Below are 17,120 nucleotides of genomic sequence, written 5' to 3' on the forward strand. Positions count from 1 at the left end.
AAAATATAAGTAATGGTAAAAATGGAGTGAATAAAAAATATAGAGAATCTTGACTCCTTATTTAGGTTTGAATAAGTTTCAATGATATTTATCAATTCATCTATAAATTCTTTTTCAAACAATTCGTTTTAGTATAAAAAAATTCTTACATTGTATAAACCATTTTATAATATCTATTACATGTGTCCGCTTGAACTTAGATCGATAGAGATATCATATTATATATACAGGATCGGGAGCCGAGTACTGTAATACTCCCTCCGGTTCTTATTATAAGGAACAATTTGGAAAAAACACACATACCAAGAAACCTTATCTTTCTTAATAAAAATTCTAAAATTTTACAATCTATTCCAAAACTAACCTTGGTGTATTAATTTATCATTAGGGAATATATCACTCTAATTAATGCATAACTTTGGAATGAATACAATTTAATAAGGGTAAAAATGGAATTGTAAGAATAAATTTAATGATTGTTTCTTATAAAAAGGACCAATTGTTTTTTCCAAATTGTTCCTTATAAAAAGGACCGGAGGGAGTAATTTTTTTTTTTGTTGACGATGAGTACTATAATATTGTCATTATAAAAAAATACTATAATATTGTCTCATAAATATGTCTTTGTCCAATTTGAAGACTAATAAATAATTTTATTAAATGAACATTAAGATTGTATCAAATAATAAAGCTATCTAGTTCTTAAGAGATGAAGAAGAAGAGGTCCTAAGCAGTTTAGGCCTTAAGAGAAGAAAATCTGGTCAGAGAGAGGAACTTGACCTCCTCAAAAAACCAGAGGCCATAGCAACTACACATCGTTGCATAGTCCTACCTTTGTTCTTTCTCTATTAAAGCCATAAAACAATCTCCAAAAAAACTAAAAGGTAATCATTTTTTCAGCTATGCTAGCTATGTGTCAGTATATGATATGTACTATGCTGTGTCTTAAAGAGAGAACGTGTTTTTTTGCCAGTTGGTCTTTCTACTTTTCATATATTCATATTCATATACTTTATCATTATTTTCATCTCATCATTTTAATCAATTGGCCCTTTATGTTTTCACAACTTGTACTTTTGTATTCATTACTTTTGCACCATCATCATTATTTTGTGTTACATATTCATTATTGTTTATTTCCCTTAGTACTTGTTTTGATTTCCTTTAAAAAATTTGTTACAACCATGTTAATGATGTTATTTCTGTCAAAAAAATGTTAATGATGTTGTTATTGTTGGTGATTCTTTCAGGGTATGTAGTAGAGAAACAAGATTATTGAAGTAAGGAGTATTGAATATTCTTCAAGGGATTGATTCATTGATTGCACAAAAAACATAAACATGTCTTCTTTAGATTCAACTTGGATCACATCCTTTTCATGTTCATCTTCTTCAGGTGATGCATTACCTCAATGGTTGAGATTCATTTTCCTCTCACCATGTCCTCAAAGAGCTATTCTTTCAGCCGTTGATGTTTTACTCTTGTTTACTCTATTAGTCTTTGCAATCATAAAGCTCTATCCAAGGTTTACTAGTTCCAATGGAACTAATTCAGAAGAAATCAATAAACCTTTAATCAGTAACATAAGATCTTTAAGAACAAGAACAACTCTATGGTACAAGCTAACTCTAATTGCAACGATTTTTGTATCGATGTTATACACGATCGCTTGCATTTTAGTATTTAGCAGTTCTAATATTGAATTATCATGGAAACAACTTGATGGACTATTTTGGGTTGTTCAAGCAATAACTCAATTAGTCCTTGTGATTTTAATCATCCATGTTAAAAGATTTGAAGCTGTTGTTTATCCTTTATCACTTCGAATTTATTGGATTGCCAGTTTTGTTGTTGTTTCTTTGTTCACTGCTTCTGGTGTTATACGTTTGGTGTCTTTGGTGGGAGATAATTACTTCTTTAGCTTTATGGTAGATGATGTCGTGTCTTTCGTTTCGCTACCTTTTTCGCTTTTTTTGCTTTTTGTTGGTGTTAAAGGTACCACTGGTGTTATTAAGGCAAGAGAACAATCTGAATTGGTTAATGATAATGGTGAAGAAACAAAACTAAATGGTCATGATGATCATGGTTTGTATAAACCAACTGTTACTACTGGTTTTGCCACAGCTTCTCAATTTTCTAAGACCTTTTGGATTTGGTTAAACCCTTTGTTGAGTAAAGGGTATGAGTCGCCGCTTAATCTCAATGACGTTCCCCATGTTTCTCCACAACATAGAGCTGAGAGGATGTCTATTATCTTTGAATCAAAATGGCCTAAATCGGATGAGAGATCGAAGCATCCGGTTAGAACCACGTTGATTCGGTGTTTCTGGAAAGATATAATCTTCACTGCAGTTCTTGCTATTATTAGGCTATCTGTTATGTTTGTTGGACCTGTTTTAATTCAAGACTTTGTTGATTTCACTTCTGGAAAAGGTAGTTCTGTGTATGAAGGTTACTATTTGGTGCTGATTCTTCTTGTAGCCAAGTTTATTGAAGTTTTAACAACTCATCATTTCAACTTCAACTCACAGAAACTTGGTATGCTTATAAGAAGCACTCTCATTACTTCTTTGTATAAAAAGGGTTTGAGGCTGTCTGGTTCTGCAAGACAGGATCACGGTGTTGGTTCTATTGTGAATTACATGGCTGTTGATACTCAACAATTATCCGATATGATGCTTCAGTTACATGCCATCTGGATGATGCCGTTTCAAGTTGGTATTGGTTTGTTTTTGCTTTACAATTCTCTAGGTGTTTCCGCGCTTACAGCACTTGTTTGCCTTCTTCTTGTTATTGTGTTTATCATAGTGACAACTCGACAGAACAAAGGCTACCAGTTTCAAGCTATGATAAGCCGTGATTCGAGAATGAAAGCTGTGAATGAGATGCTTAATTACATGCGCGTGATCAAGTTTCAGGCATGGGAAGATCATTTCAACAGTAGAATCTTGAGTTTCCGTCAGGCGGAATTTGGGTGGCTTTCAAAGTTTATGTACTCGATTTGTGGAAACATTATTGTGCTGTGGAGCTCTCCTATGTTGATATCAACACTCACTTTTGGTACCGCACTTTTGCTTAGAGTTCCACTTGATGCAGGAACTGTTTTCACTACAACAACTGTGTTTAAGATCCTGCAGGAGCCTATTAGGACTTTTCCTCAGTCCATGATAGCTCTTTCACAAGCATTGGTATCACTTGGGAGATTAGATAGGTACATGTCTAGCAGGGAACTGAGGGATGATTCAGTTGAGAGAAGTGAAGGGTGTGATGGAGTAACTGCTGTGGATGTTCAAGACGGTACCTTTACTTGGGATGATGATGGCCTAGAACAAGACTTGAAAAAAATTAATTTGAAGGTTAATAAGGGAGAGCTCACAGCTATTGTCGGTACTGTTGGGTCTGGAAAGTCTTCTCTTCTTGCATCAATTCTTGGTGAAATGCACAAAACTTCTGGAAAGGTATCTTCATTTTAAGGCCATTAATTTCTTTACTATGAGTATACTAATTTGTAGAACCAAAGTTTCCATTCTGACTGAAATAATTTTTTGTCAGACTTTATGGGTTCTTTCCTCTACCAAAAAATGAGCATACTAATTTGTACCATGATTATTTATTTTGTTCACAGGTTCAAGTTTGTGGGACTGTTGCTTATGTTGCACAAACGTCTTGGATTCAAAACGGAACAATTGAAGAAAACATTCTGTTTGGTTTACCAATGAACAGACAAAAATACAATGAAGTTATCAGGGTTTGTTGCTTGGAGAAAGATTTAGAGATGATGGAATTTGGGGATCAGACAGAGATCGGAGAGCGTGGCATCAACCTCAGTGGAGGTCAGAAGCAGCGTATACAACTTGCTAGGGCTGTATACCAAGACTGTGATATATATCTTCTTGATGATGTCTTCAGTGCAGTCGATGCACATACCGGCACTGAAATATTTAAGGTGCTTATCCTCTCATCCTCTGTGCTAATGATTCCTCTTCTCAGTATTAAGTTTACTGTTAATCAATCATAATCGTTTGTGTACTGAAAATATTTGACTTCAATCATATCGTTTATCTTTTATTCAGGAATGCGTGAGGGGGGCATTGAAAGGCAAGACCATTGTTCTTGTAACACACCAAGTAGACTTCCTACATAATGTGGATCGTATTGTGGTAAGTCTCTTTTTTCATTTTTCTAATCGCATGTGATCCTTGGTGAATAGCGAGTTATTCTAACATGTATATATATATTTGCTTGTAAAAAGGTGATGAGGGACGGAATGATAGTTCAATCAGGCCGGTACAATGACCTACTTGATTCTGGATTGGATTTTGGTATTCTGGTAGCTGCACATGAGACATCTATGGAACTAGTAGAACAAGGGGCAGCCAATGGCGAAAGTAACGCGAACAAACCGATCATATCTAAGTCAGCGTCTAATAACAGCAGAGAAGCCAATGGCGAAAGTAATTCTCTTGATCAGCCTAAATCTGATAAGGGAAGTTCTAAACTTGTCAAAGATGAGGAAAGAGAAACCGGAAAAGTTAGCCTTAATATCTATAAACTCTACTGCACTGAGGCTTTTGGATGGATGGGAATTTCAGCAGTACTCTTTCTTTCATTTTTGTGGCAAGCATCTATGATGGCTAGTGATTATTGGTTGGCATATGAAACTTCGGTCGAACGTGCTGAATTTTTTAATCCTTCTTTGTTTATTTCCGTCTATGCAATTATCACTGTAGTTTCAGTTTTACTGATAGTGCTGAGATCCTATTCTGTAACAATCTTTGGATTAAAGACAGCACAAATTTTCTTCACTCAAATTCTTAATAGCATCTTGCATGCTCCAATGGCATTCTACGACACTACTCCATCTGGAAGGATTCTAAGCAGGGTAAGATTTTAAGGCTCAAGTATGCTGTTTTTAATTTAATGTTTACATGGAATAAACTAATTCATATTAATATAAACTTTTACATTAGTTTCATATTTCAAATATGCATGTATAATTATAACATTTTATTTTTTCTTCAATTTCCACAGGCATCAACTGATCAGACCAATGTTGATATCTTCATCCCTTTGTTTATCAATTTTGTGGTAGCCATGTATATCACAGTGATCAGTATCTTCATAGTCACATGCCAGAATTCATGGCCAACAGCTTTCTTGCTGATTCCTCTTGTTTGGTTGAACATTTGGTATCGGGTACGAATACTCACTTGTTTGACAGATTAAATCCATTATAGTACTCAATAAATATATCTTATGCACATTATGCTAAAACTTCATGTATTTTTTTTTTTTCCTTTTGGTTTTGCAGGGCTATTTTCTTTCTACATCTCGTGAATTAACACGTCTGGATTCAATTACAAAAGCACCGGTGATTGTTCATTTCTCCGAAAGCATATCCGGAGTCATGACAGTTCGCGCATTCAGAAAGCAGAAGGAATTTGGTTTAGAAAACATTAAACGAGTGAATTCTAATTTGCGAATGGATTTTCACAACTTCAGTTCCAACGCATGGTTGGGTTTCCGCTTAGAATTGCTTGGAAGCTTAATTTTCTGCATGTCTGCTTTGTTCATGGTCACGCTACCCAGCAATATCATAAAGCCAGGTAAGCTTACTTAAAAGAGATTTGTGAAATGGTTACATTGTCATAAGCCGTGAGGCTCGCACTTTTTCACAAGCCAAGTAACACTAAAATTTGTTCATGAATGAACAATGATATTGCTTTTTCTATATTGCAATAATATTCTTTTATTGAGATGATGAACTGACTTGGATTGTTGTGTTTGATGTAGAAAATGTTGGTTTGTCTCTCTCATATGGATTGTCGTTAAATTCGGTGCTGTTCTGGGCTATATACATGAGCTGTTTCATTGAAAACAAAATGGTATCAGTTGAAAGGATAAAACAGTTCTCAAATATCCCATCAGAAGCAGCATGGATCATTAAGGATCGCTCACCTCCTCCAAATTGGCCCGGTCATGGCCATGTTGATATCAAAGACTTGCAGGTACCAATATTATTTCCTGTTAGAAATCTTGTATTGAGAAACACACTAGTTGCTTATGGTAATAAATTAAACTTCTGGAAAACAGGTTAGATATCGTCCAAACACTCCTTTGGTTCTTAAAGGAATTACTCTAAGCATTAACGGAGGAGAAAAGGTTGGTGTTGTTGGTCGAACGGGGAGTGGAAAATCGACTTTGATTCAAGTTTTCTTCAGACTGGTGGAACCAACTGGAGGGAAAATAATCATTGATGGCATTGACATATGTGCCTTAGGACTTCATGATCTCAGATCTCGATTCGGTATCATCCCTCAGGAGCCTGTCCTTTTCGAAGGAACCGTTAGAAGTAACATTGATCCAACTGGACAGTATACAGATGATGATATATGGAAGGTAATTAAAAATTCCATCACTGTCTTTGTAAGGTCTAAAACTTTGTTTAACTTCATTGATACATATATGCTATCATCGGCAAATAGTCTTAATTATAAGCTTTGTATTGTAGAGTTTGGATCGGTGTCAACTGAAAGATGCAGTGGCTTCAAAGCCTGAGAAACTTGACTCATTAGGTATTGAAGACTCTTACCATTTTATTTGAACTACCTGAATTCCACTTCCGATATTATTCGCTTTCTCTTTATGCTAATGCCATGGCAATGTTATTTACAGTGGTTGACAATGGAGATAACTGGAGTGTGGGGCAGAGGCAGTTGCTTTGTTTAGGGAGAGTTATGCTTAAGCAAAGCAGACTGTTATTTATGGACGAAGCTACTGCTTCAGTCGATTCTCAAACCGATGCTGTAATTCAGAAGATCATCCGAGAGGATTTTGCGCAACGTACCATCATCAGCATTGCTCACAGGATACCAACAGTCATGGACTGCGATCGAGTGTTAGTTGTAGATGCAGGTATATATCTATTTTTATTCTTTTTACACTGTCGGTGCATATATATTAATCTTGAATACTATTTTGATCATGTATAGTAGCTTAAATTTTGTTCGCTTTTTGTTAATAGGTCGCGCGAAAGAATTTGACACACCTTCAAACTTGCTCCAGAGGCAATCACTGTTTGCAGCTTTGGTTCAAGAGTATGCCAACCGTTCTACCGGACTGTAAAAAAAAACTTCAGCTCCTCTTCACATATATCTGTTTGCTTCTCCACCATCAATATTTATAGCAAGACAATAACAAGAAAACAACACATGTTCCTCGAGTATATTGCGTGGAAAAAGATGGCTATTTGTTGTAGAAAGTTGACACAACTTTTGTAGAAACGTTCAGTTCAGGCACCATTGCAAAATCATTTAAAGATGAGCTGATTCATTGCCGGTGTATTTTGACCATGAACGAAGTGTGTGAGTAACGACGCTTTGAGATGGTATTGTAATTGCACTCGGTTAAAGTAATGTTAGTAGTAGTAGTAGTAAAAAATGTAGGGATAACAGATCCTGATTTTCTGCACCAAATTGTTATGACTAATAAGTTGCAAATTTGCATTTGGATTATCTATTATTGAATAATTTGAATTTTGCACCATCCACAAGCATACCATGTACTTTTCTCTATAAACTGTATTTTTTACTGATAAAGTCTTGAGTGAGTTTTTGATTGGATAAAAGCACATTTGACAATTTTGAATATTATTTTTCCTATCAAAATCTCTTAATCTCATCACACCTATGTTAAAATTCTATGAAAGTTAACAATGATAAGATTGCATCAAAAGACAATCCCACATATGTGTTCACTGAGTCACTCTTTACTCCAAGGTTCATGAATTGTTTGGATTTAGTGTCTGTTTGGTTAGGCGTTTGCAACCAACAGACGCACGTTTTTAGCTATAAACGTGATTTTTCACTTTTTGAATATGTTTGGCTTTCTGTTTTCAAATCGATTCTGTGCTCCAAAATCAATTCTAGGAGAAGCTCCAAATCCTAGCTTCTGGAAATCGCGTCTCCACCACATGTATTACGTCACCGTTAATTTGTCAATTTTGCCTCTTTTGCCCTTTTGAAGTCCATCGGTGATGGAAGAGAAAATAAGAGGTTGTTCACCCAAGATCAATAGATTTACTAAGAAGGATGAAATGACAAGGCAGAGGAGAGGGTGCTTGCGGCAAGGCGGCGATATTGTAACTTGAAATTAGAGAATTGTGAGAGTGAAAATGGTAATTTATTGAGAAATATCATTCATTGATTTGGAAAGGAGATTGAGGGTTTGTGGTGAAGAAAAAAGAAGTTGAGAAATTAATCATCGTTGAAGAATAGTTGTTTGATGAGAGTGATATTTTGTGATGGTGAGACATGAACAGAAGAATACTAAGAGATGAAGGAAGAAGAGAATGGAAATGGTAAAGGGAACGTTCTAGAGAAATGAAGATGGAGTATTTTTTATTTTTCATAATTATTTAATTGTGGTTTTTAACTATTAGTTGTCAGTTAAATTAAAACCTATTTTGGTAATTAGCCATCCCAAAAGTAATTTTGATCTAAACTATCCAAACAATATAAATTGGTGAAAATCACTTTTAGTAAATGTATCCAAACATAAATCAATTCTGTTCAACTCACTTTTAGCCAAAATCAATTCTCTCAAACTCAATTCTGTCAAACTCAATTCTCTTCGCCGCCAAACCAAACACACACTTAATCAACTTCTTCAAAGTGTAATTCCTACTCATACTTAGATAATACACTAATCTTCTAAGTACTGACCATCATCTTCTAACTACTGTTCTTTATTGCTTTTCCTAGGAGCTTCACTTACAGGTAAGCAACCCCATTACTTCCGTACGGTACTAGTAGTAGGTTAGATCTGTCATTCATTACTAATTGCTTGCTAGGGCAAACAACAACAATAATAAGGATATCTAACAAATGAGGACAAATTTTATGTGATATACTTTTCATTCAAGTAGGGGGTATACATGATCTGAGTTCACATATACTCACATAACTTAGTTTTCAAAAAATATACATGTACCTGTACTTTAATTCAATTCACCCAAGTACATTCCAAACCTACATGCGTACCTGTACTTTAATTCAATTCACCTAATTAAGTACATTCCAAACCTCTAAATGGATGATTACCCTAACTTAAAATACTCCATCCGTCCTTAAATATAAGATATTCTTGAGTTTTTTTTTCTTCCCATTTTTATAAGACCATTTTTAAATTTCCACAATTTTTTGGTGTAAACCGAGTATCTTCTGCGCACAATTGCAGAGACTAATCATTCGAGACTCAAATGAGTGGCAAACTTTTCCTAAGAATTTTAGCACTACTACATACCTAAGTCAGAGATCGAACTCAGGACCTTAGTTAAACTAGAAAAAACTCACGTCATCTCGTCTAAATACTCTTGGGCAATTGTTAACAAATTTAATACACAATCGACTTTCTTAATGTTCGTGATTTTCTCAATTCTCAAAGATGTCTTATATTTAGTGACAAAGTTAATATGTATTTTAAGTAGTACATTTTTTTTTGTCAACTACTGTTACAATTGTTAAATAATACGTATCAGAGCGGTGTAACAAGCAGAAATAAATATAAAATTTAAATTTACAATTAAATATAAATGGGCCAGATGAGCCCATTGAAGCCCTAAAATCCCAAACGAAACGACAGCGTTTAGGCTTGAGTACTGTGTGAGAGATAAACACATTTGATTTGATACCCTAAACCCTAAATTCAATCTCGAAAAACCCTTTCACCTTTGCTGAACCCATTGCAGACTCAAACAGAGAACCAGAATGGGAAGATCTCGAAGAAAATACAAGCAATCTCGAACAAAGGTACGTGTTGGTCTTCCAAAGAAGAACCCTAAACTTCACAAACCCGCTTTCACCATTCCTCCAAAACTCTTACAATCCCTTACGGAGGATCCTAATTGGGACGACCAAGGCACCGTCACTAAAAACTATTCCTCATTCGGCGTCGTCTCAGACCCTAACTCCCTCACTGATTCACTTCAAGCTCCGTCTGTTTCCGATGACCTCAATGATCCCGGAAGCGATCTCGAAGAAGACGGTATGTTCTTATCAGAAATTGTTCATATTTAGTTGAAATTTGAATGAATTTGTGAATTGTTTGAATAATTTGATTGATTTTGGTTTTGTGGTGTAGATTTGAAATCGGCATTGGGAAAGAGGCGTAGAGATGGTAAATGTTCGCTTCCTCAACCTTTGACTTCAATTCAACGTCTTCATATTAGTCGGCTAGTGGAGAAATATGGAGCTGATTTTCAGGTTTGGTTTTTCACTATTGATTTTCTAGGACATTTGGTTTGATTAAACTTTTTTAATTTTCTGTTTCTACTAGTGTTGATTAAGCTTTTAATCATCAGCGTAAATAAGTTTTTATGTTAATTCATAATTTTTAGCTAGTAAAAATTGTAGCTTCATAAGCTATTATTTCATAAAATAACAAACTTATAAATAATACATAAAAGCTTATTTATTTGTATAAGTTGTTTTTTATAAGCTTAAAAATAAGTCGATCCAAACATGTGATTAGTATGAAGATTATTTTTTTATAGTGTAAATCAATGATACAATAATCTGCGGAACATTTGACCACACACATGAGTGGTTGCAATTTGTTGACAATATATCACAAATGTTGCATTATTATTCTGTTCTCTACTAGTTTTTAGGATTTTATGTGACTGTTTGATCTGATGTTTAATGTTTTATCGGTTCTTTTGCAGAGGATGATGATGGATATAAAGCTAAATCCTATGCAGCATTCGGTTGCAACGTTAGAGAAATTGTGTATGAGCTATTACATACATAAAGATAAGAATCCGCTCATTGTTGGCAAATGAAATGTGTTGCCTATGAGCAAGTGCGGTGCTATCCTAGATTACAAATTTGGTGCGGTTGTGCGTTGTAATGGTTGATCTATGGCTAGCTTTCTCTTGTTATTTGGGTTCATATGGATAAAATTTTGTTGCGATGAGTTGTGTTTTAACACATCGGATGTTACTCATGTAATATGAATGTCATTATAAAATTTGTTGTTGCTTTTGAATTTTTTGTATGGCTTTTTGTTGGGTAAGAAATTAGTAGATTAAAGTAATTTTGGATGGAATGGAATGTGTTTGGAACTGTTTAGATTAGGACTGTTGATAGTTTTGTTTTTAAAGGAAACCAAAATGAACTGAACAAGACTGTCAAAATAGTTTAGTATGACTGAATTGAATCGTTCGTGCTGAACTTCTTTTATGGTCCCGTTCACTTGAAACTGTTTTTCGAACCAACTGTGGTGTTTCTTTGCAAAGGGAATTATTCAACTTAACAAATCAATCTGTTCACCCCCCAATCTAAAACAATAAAAATTGCAAAAATGACGCCTTTTCAGTTTGTGTTTCACTGATAACCTAGTGCAATGTCCCTGCCGTGACTATGACACTCATGCTAGTGGCTCTTCTTCCTCACCACAACCACCTTCTAAACAGTCTATCTGGTTCTCCTGTTCACGAGATTGTCTCTGCTTTGGGGCTGCCAAATTTTGTTCAATTTTTCATTTGAATTTGATGTTGATGAATCTAGTGATGCTTCTCATCCATGAATAGTGTTGTTTCAGGTCAATTTTAATGTCTTAGAGTATGGAGATAGTACAATGAAATAGAGGCTTGTTAGGTTTGGTTGACCAATGGTTTTTAACACCCATGGTTCGATGATATGATACACAGTTCTGTTTGGAAATTAAGTACAGTTTGGTGAACGAACTGTTTCTGAGATAAATAGTTTGTTTTGTATTTTTTTGGTTCAGTTTGCGGTTCGATTTGGTTTTTCATTTTCTGTAACAACAAAGTGTTTTCAGTTTATGCTTCAGTTTTGTTGGGGAAGATGAAGTAATCTGGTCTTCTTAACTTGCTGTGGACAAAACAAAAGTATTCAAGAGAACAGTAATTTTGAATGGAACGTGTTTGGAATGGCTTAGATAATTTGTGATCATACATGTTCTGTCTTGTGGTTTTCACTTTTCCCTGTTATGGTTCATGTCATGTCAGGATCAACAATTGACCCCATGAGGTTTTTTGTTATTTTTTTTGGAACTGCAGAGGGCAAAAGCCCAAAAAGATTACACTACAACTAGAAGCGGAGTACGAGACTCCGGTTAAATCAGCAATAAAACGATCCTTAATTTGTTCAGGATATATACTTATTAGTTGCTAAATCAATAGCCATATCAGCAAGGCTGTCAGCGCAGCCGTTTTCTTGGCGATAAATATGCCTCACCTTCACCTCCCAATTAAGCTCAATCATTTGACGGATACGCTGCACCAGTGTATTTCCTGTCACAGTACATCTCGCCCCAGCTTGTAGACTTGCCCAGACAGTCTTGGAATCAACACAGACTTCTACCTTGTTAGTTCTATCCTCTAAACAACAATGAATTAATGTGCCCCTTTAGTTTCATCAGACAACTTAATTTGTAATTAAATATTTATCATAATAGAACAATTTCTCAAACAAATGGTGGAATAGAACAATCTCTTAATCAAGGTTCTGATAAGCTGGAGTTTACAGTCTATCTCGATAGTGTGATACTTTATTTATATAAAAGCAAATAAATGTCCTTTAGTAGATACATAAGCCAAAGTATAAATTTTTCTTTCTTCAAACATTTTCATAAAAGCCAAAGTATAAATTTTTCTTTCTTCAAACATTTTCATAAAAGCCAAAGTATAAAATGGATACTGATGTTTCATCCTACAACTACACCATTGAATCCGTGAGAAGTTATTCTACATTTTTTTTTGTAAACCAAAGGTATCCTCCGCGGAGACTAATCCCCTCGCGGTAACTGAGATCCATCCAAGAGGTTGACCTCTTTCAACAAATGTTTTTCCATATGCACCGGCCGAGGATCGAATAGCTAAGGTCCCAAGTATCTGCCACTTGTGTCACACTATGTTGGTAGAAGTTATTCTACTTAGATGCCCATGAACGCACTACACTGTGTTTCCCAGTGCTCCTTTGCTTGCTTGACCCTCTCCACCCTTTCCATCTGAAGCCTTTCCTCCCAATAGTCCTTGCATCTGTATACATATTGAAATTATTAGGTTAACATACTTGGAAATAATATATTAATAACACTATAACATCACAGTTAAGATGAATGAAAACAGAGTTTAAATGGATTTTGTTACCATCTCATTTTAATTTCATTCATTTGCCAATGGAGTAAAAAAGCATACCTTCGTCCTAACAGAATATTTAATTCGTCCAAGTGCACAGCACCTTTGTAAACCCCTGCCTGTAATCAACAGTATAAAAGTATGTGTGTTGTCAATCAGTTTAATAAGAGTGATGTTATTTGAACATAAAAAGATTGACATTTATCAATAATGATTCGCCAATTCTTAGCAGCCCAAGTCTTTAATAGTGAAAGAGAATAACTGATCAATCATACTTTTTTTTGAACAAGCGATCAATCATACTTATTTTGTATTATATTAAGATGCCTAGAATAAGTAAACAGATCTTACTGGAAACTGCCATTTATCAATCATCACAATATTAAAATATGAAGCTAAACAGTTACAACAGAAGGGCTATTAAGCTTATTCTAGAAGATCTAAAGTTTCAAGCAAACTTTATATACAACGTAGTCATCAACTGTAGGAACAATGAAGCTTAGGACAGAATCCCGGTTCCTGGTTTCATGCGCAGATAATGTTATTTAAATTTTAGCAGTTTTTAGACATTAAAAGTTTGTTTGGCCATTGTATTTGCATCATAAGTAATTAAGTATATGCCCACATTTCAATTATGACAATGTCAGTCACGACTCAATGACGGTTCATTGACTCGAATGGCCAGTAAAGAATGAAATTACTAGTTTTAACATGTATCATATACACGAATTAGTAAAAGTTATAGATGTAAGTATGGAAATCCACCCTGATGTACATTCCCATTAAAGTAAACAAAGTTATAGGAGAGCTTGCTATATGCGTTAGCTTATGGCTTACCTCTCGGCATAGAGGACATTTCTTTTTTGAATGTGCTGCCTTAAGTCCATCAACAATACTAACAGAGGCAGCTGAGCAAGCACAACTGTAGCAGAATATGTGGCCACAAGTTAGAGAAACTGGATCAAACACGGTGTCCTGTCATGGAAGAGCCAGATGAAAAATATCAATAGAAAATTATGAGAGATGCTTTCACATAGAAAAGTATATTGATACTGTTGAAACTAAGGAGATATTGCCATTGTAATACAAAACCAAAAGTCAAGTGCTTTGGACCAATTGCTTAGGAAAATCTAGGACAATACAAGGATATCTGGAATGGATTCAATAAACCATGTGACATACATGAAATATTTGAAACCTTTTAAAAATTAAATAGTTTTGAGCGTAAATATGATTTTTGGTGGAAACATAAAACTAGACTGATTTTAAAATTTCAATTCAAGATCTGTAAGTTGATCTAGTCTTGCATATGTTACAATCCAAATGAAAACATCCAAAATCGGAGTGATGCACAGAAAAGAGAAATTCATCCAACAAAAGAAACCAAGAAACTTACCAAGCATATAGAGCATGTCAAGTCAATGTCTACTTTGATAGAATCAAAGGGCTCACAAACAAGTGATGGTTTATCTTCCTGAAATAATGCAGGTGCCTTCCTTGAGTTGTCTTCAGTTTCCCGTAAGTTGTTGACTTTAGTTTCCCTTAAGTTGATATGTAATGCCATAAGCTCAATAAGCCAAGGACTCTGAAGAATTTCCTTGTGCATAGTCTGAGCTTGTGACTTGAATAATTGCCCTTGCTTGGAATAATGAATCTGTAGTCATAGTAGTAGTGGTGGTCATATATAAAGAACATAACGTATAATCAAAACATGTAATGTCAATACTTAAACTAGCATGCCAAAGAAATAAGGAAGAATTTAAACACCTTATCATATTTCTTTAGTATTTTGCGAATTGCAACAGCGTTTATCAGTGCATAGGTAACTAGATCTCCGCCTTCATGAATTAAAGTAGTATGATTTCCTTTTGATTTTCCTTTCAACATGAGAATGTACTTTCTGAATCCAGATGCAAGATGTTTTTCCAGCAATTTCTGTGCACGCTGATTAAAGCATCCCACTATTTCTGACATTTCATTGTGAAGCGAAGGGAAAAAGGTCCCATCACACACTGAAAATAAAATATTACACCAAAGTTAGCTCAGAGGTAGTGACAAATGCATGAATATTGAAAATTCTCATCATATATAAGACACTTCATCATGCAGCTTAAAAATTCTCATAACATAATACTAGTGAATCATCAACTTCGTCTTCCAAATAATATTAGGGTTTGATTCCTTAAACTAACTCCAAAAATGATCCACAAAATAATAGTTCTTGATCATATCCCTGCCCCTCCTTCGAGTATATTTGAATGGGCTGAATTAAGTGGAATGTAATGAAATATGATAGTTAGATTTAAAAAACTGAATGTTATTTTATTCTATTCCATTCCACTCTATTAATATTTCACCTTGACAATTTTACAAATTAACATACCAAAATGAGTAATGTGATTGGGGATTTTTAATTTCTTAAATGGTTTTGAAATTTCTTTGATTTTAGATACTAAGGGTCTGTTTGGATTGACTCATTTGAGTTTATCTACCGACATAAGTTTTGTGAGACCGTTTGGGAGAACTTATAAAAACAACACCTTATGATAATTTTCATAAGTTTTTTTCAACTTATTTTCACAAGTTCTCCAATATAACTTATGAAAAGAGCTTGTAGCATGTATAGAAACAATTTATCTTTTGCTTTAATTTAAAAATAGCTTATGTAATACCAATCGTTAGTTGGTTTAGTGGTCATTGACGCTGAACTTGGTAGGGAGGAGGAGGACCAAGTTCGATCCCCCGCAACTGCGATCGGGAGGGGCTGGAACCACTTGATGCCAGAAACCAAATTAAACCGTGGTGAAAGCAAAAAAAATAAAAATAGCTTATGTAATACATAAGCGCTTATCATGATAGCTTACGATAAGCATTTGTGTTGTAAGCTGCAGATAAGTTGTTTATTCAAACTGAGCCTAAATAGCTCAACCTTCACAGATTCATGAATAAAATTGGTCATGACACTAGATAAATACAACATTAGTCTTAATTATTCATATATCATCTTATAACCTATGATCATACAACTATTCTAAATGATCGATCACGAATAGAGATGAATGAGAAGTGAATAGACCTAAATCGGATGGTGAAGCTACTAACCTGGGCATTGATCGGGGCAGTTTTTGTGCAATTGAGAAGATCGTCTACATTTTTTGATGATTTTTTTGAGGTTTTTGAATCCAACGGCAGGGAGCTTGTTCTGCTCCTGCTCATGATCTCGCATATACTTCTGATATTTTTTGCAGAACTTCATCTTCTTTTGGTACGAACATGGAGGAGTAATCAGTAATCACAATACAATTTCACACGATCAAGATGGATTTGAATTTGAATTTGAAGTTGTTGTTGTTGGGAGGAGTTTTATTGTTGCTTTTACAGTGAGATTGATTCCCGTAATTATCTGAAAGTCCTACAAGTTCGGAAATGGTATGGTTTAGCGTGTGATTAAGTTTTAAAGAGTACAGTTGTAAATTGCAATGAAAAAGTCAAATTCGCGTGGAGAACGACCAGGATGATCAGATACGATATCTTTTGCGGTACACAATTTTTAAACTACCTTTTTTATGTTTCGACAATCAAAAACTACTTACTCCTCTTTTCATTAAATTAAAATAATAAAAACAAAAAGATATTTGAAACTTTTAATTTTGGAAAAATGTAGTTAAAAAAATGCTTTATCTTATATAAATCAGAGGGTTTACCAAAACTACAGCAGAGAACGACAGCTGCTACGTGATGTATTTTATGCAAGGTGCTATGATCCAACCTCAAGTTCACAATTCGAGAGATTGTCCGTTTTGGGTTAACCTGTCACGGTTTTGTAGGCGCCTCGGTGGTTTAAAAAATGTAAGTGTTGTATATAAACTACATTTAGTCTCAATTATCAAACATGTGAAACTATTTTTGTGTATTCGGAACACAAAGACTAGAGGTTTAATTCAATGAATAAATGTAT

The 17,120-nt window shown here is 34.7% G+C and overlaps 3 protein-coding genes across 3 annotated transcripts; 2 read left to right on the forward strand and 1 right to left on the reverse strand.

Annotated features, from left to right (window-relative positions):
• Positions 1 to 538: 538 nt before the first annotated feature.
• LOC123922500 (ABC transporter C family member 14-like) lies at positions 539 to 7,545 on the forward strand. Its single transcript, XM_045975234.1, has 12 exons — positions 539 to 884; positions 1,251 to 3,458; positions 3,626 to 3,946; positions 4,074 to 4,160; positions 4,253 to 4,882; positions 5,032 to 5,196; positions 5,312 to 5,606; positions 5,794 to 6,008; positions 6,094 to 6,399; positions 6,512 to 6,575; positions 6,676 to 6,915; positions 7,025 to 7,545. Exons 2-12 carry the CDS (start codon positions 1,341 to 1,343, stop codon positions 7,123 to 7,125), a joined length of 4,542 nt encoding a protein of 1,513 aa, XP_045831190.1. The 5' UTR covers positions 539 to 884; positions 1,251 to 1,340; the 3' UTR covers positions 7,126 to 7,545.
• A 2,097-nt stretch (positions 7,546 to 9,642) lies between these two features.
• LOC123922569 lies at positions 9,643 to 11,046 on the forward strand. The gene is made up of 3 exons (XM_045975295.1): positions 9,643 to 10,044; positions 10,141 to 10,262; positions 10,724 to 11,046. Exons 1-3 carry the CDS (start codon positions 9,768 to 9,770, stop codon positions 10,838 to 10,840), a joined length of 516 nt encoding a protein of 171 aa, XP_045831251.1. The 5' UTR covers positions 9,643 to 9,767; the 3' UTR covers positions 10,841 to 11,046.
• A 1,515-nt stretch (positions 11,047 to 12,561) lies between these two features.
• Positions 12,562 to 16,819, reverse strand: LOC123922642 (probable E3 ubiquitin-protein ligase BAH1-like 1). Its single transcript, XM_045975361.1, has 6 exons — positions 16,265 to 16,819; positions 14,930 to 15,174; positions 14,559 to 14,816; positions 14,000 to 14,137; positions 13,223 to 13,281; positions 12,562 to 13,063 (listed from the first exon to the last, which is right to left on the reverse strand). Exons 1-6 carry the CDS (start codon positions 16,416 to 16,418, stop codon positions 12,958 to 12,960), a joined length of 960 nt encoding a protein of 319 aa, XP_045831317.1. The 5' UTR covers positions 16,419 to 16,819; the 3' UTR covers positions 12,562 to 12,957.
• Positions 16,820 to 17,120: the final 301 nt, after the last annotated feature.

Source organism: Trifolium pratense, linkage group LG1, assembly GCF_020283565.1.
Source record: "Trifolium pratense cultivar HEN17-A07 linkage group LG1, ARS_RC_1.1, whole genome shotgun sequence".
NCBI lineage: Eukaryota > Viridiplantae > Streptophyta > Magnoliopsida > Fabales > Fabaceae > Trifolium > Trifolium pratense.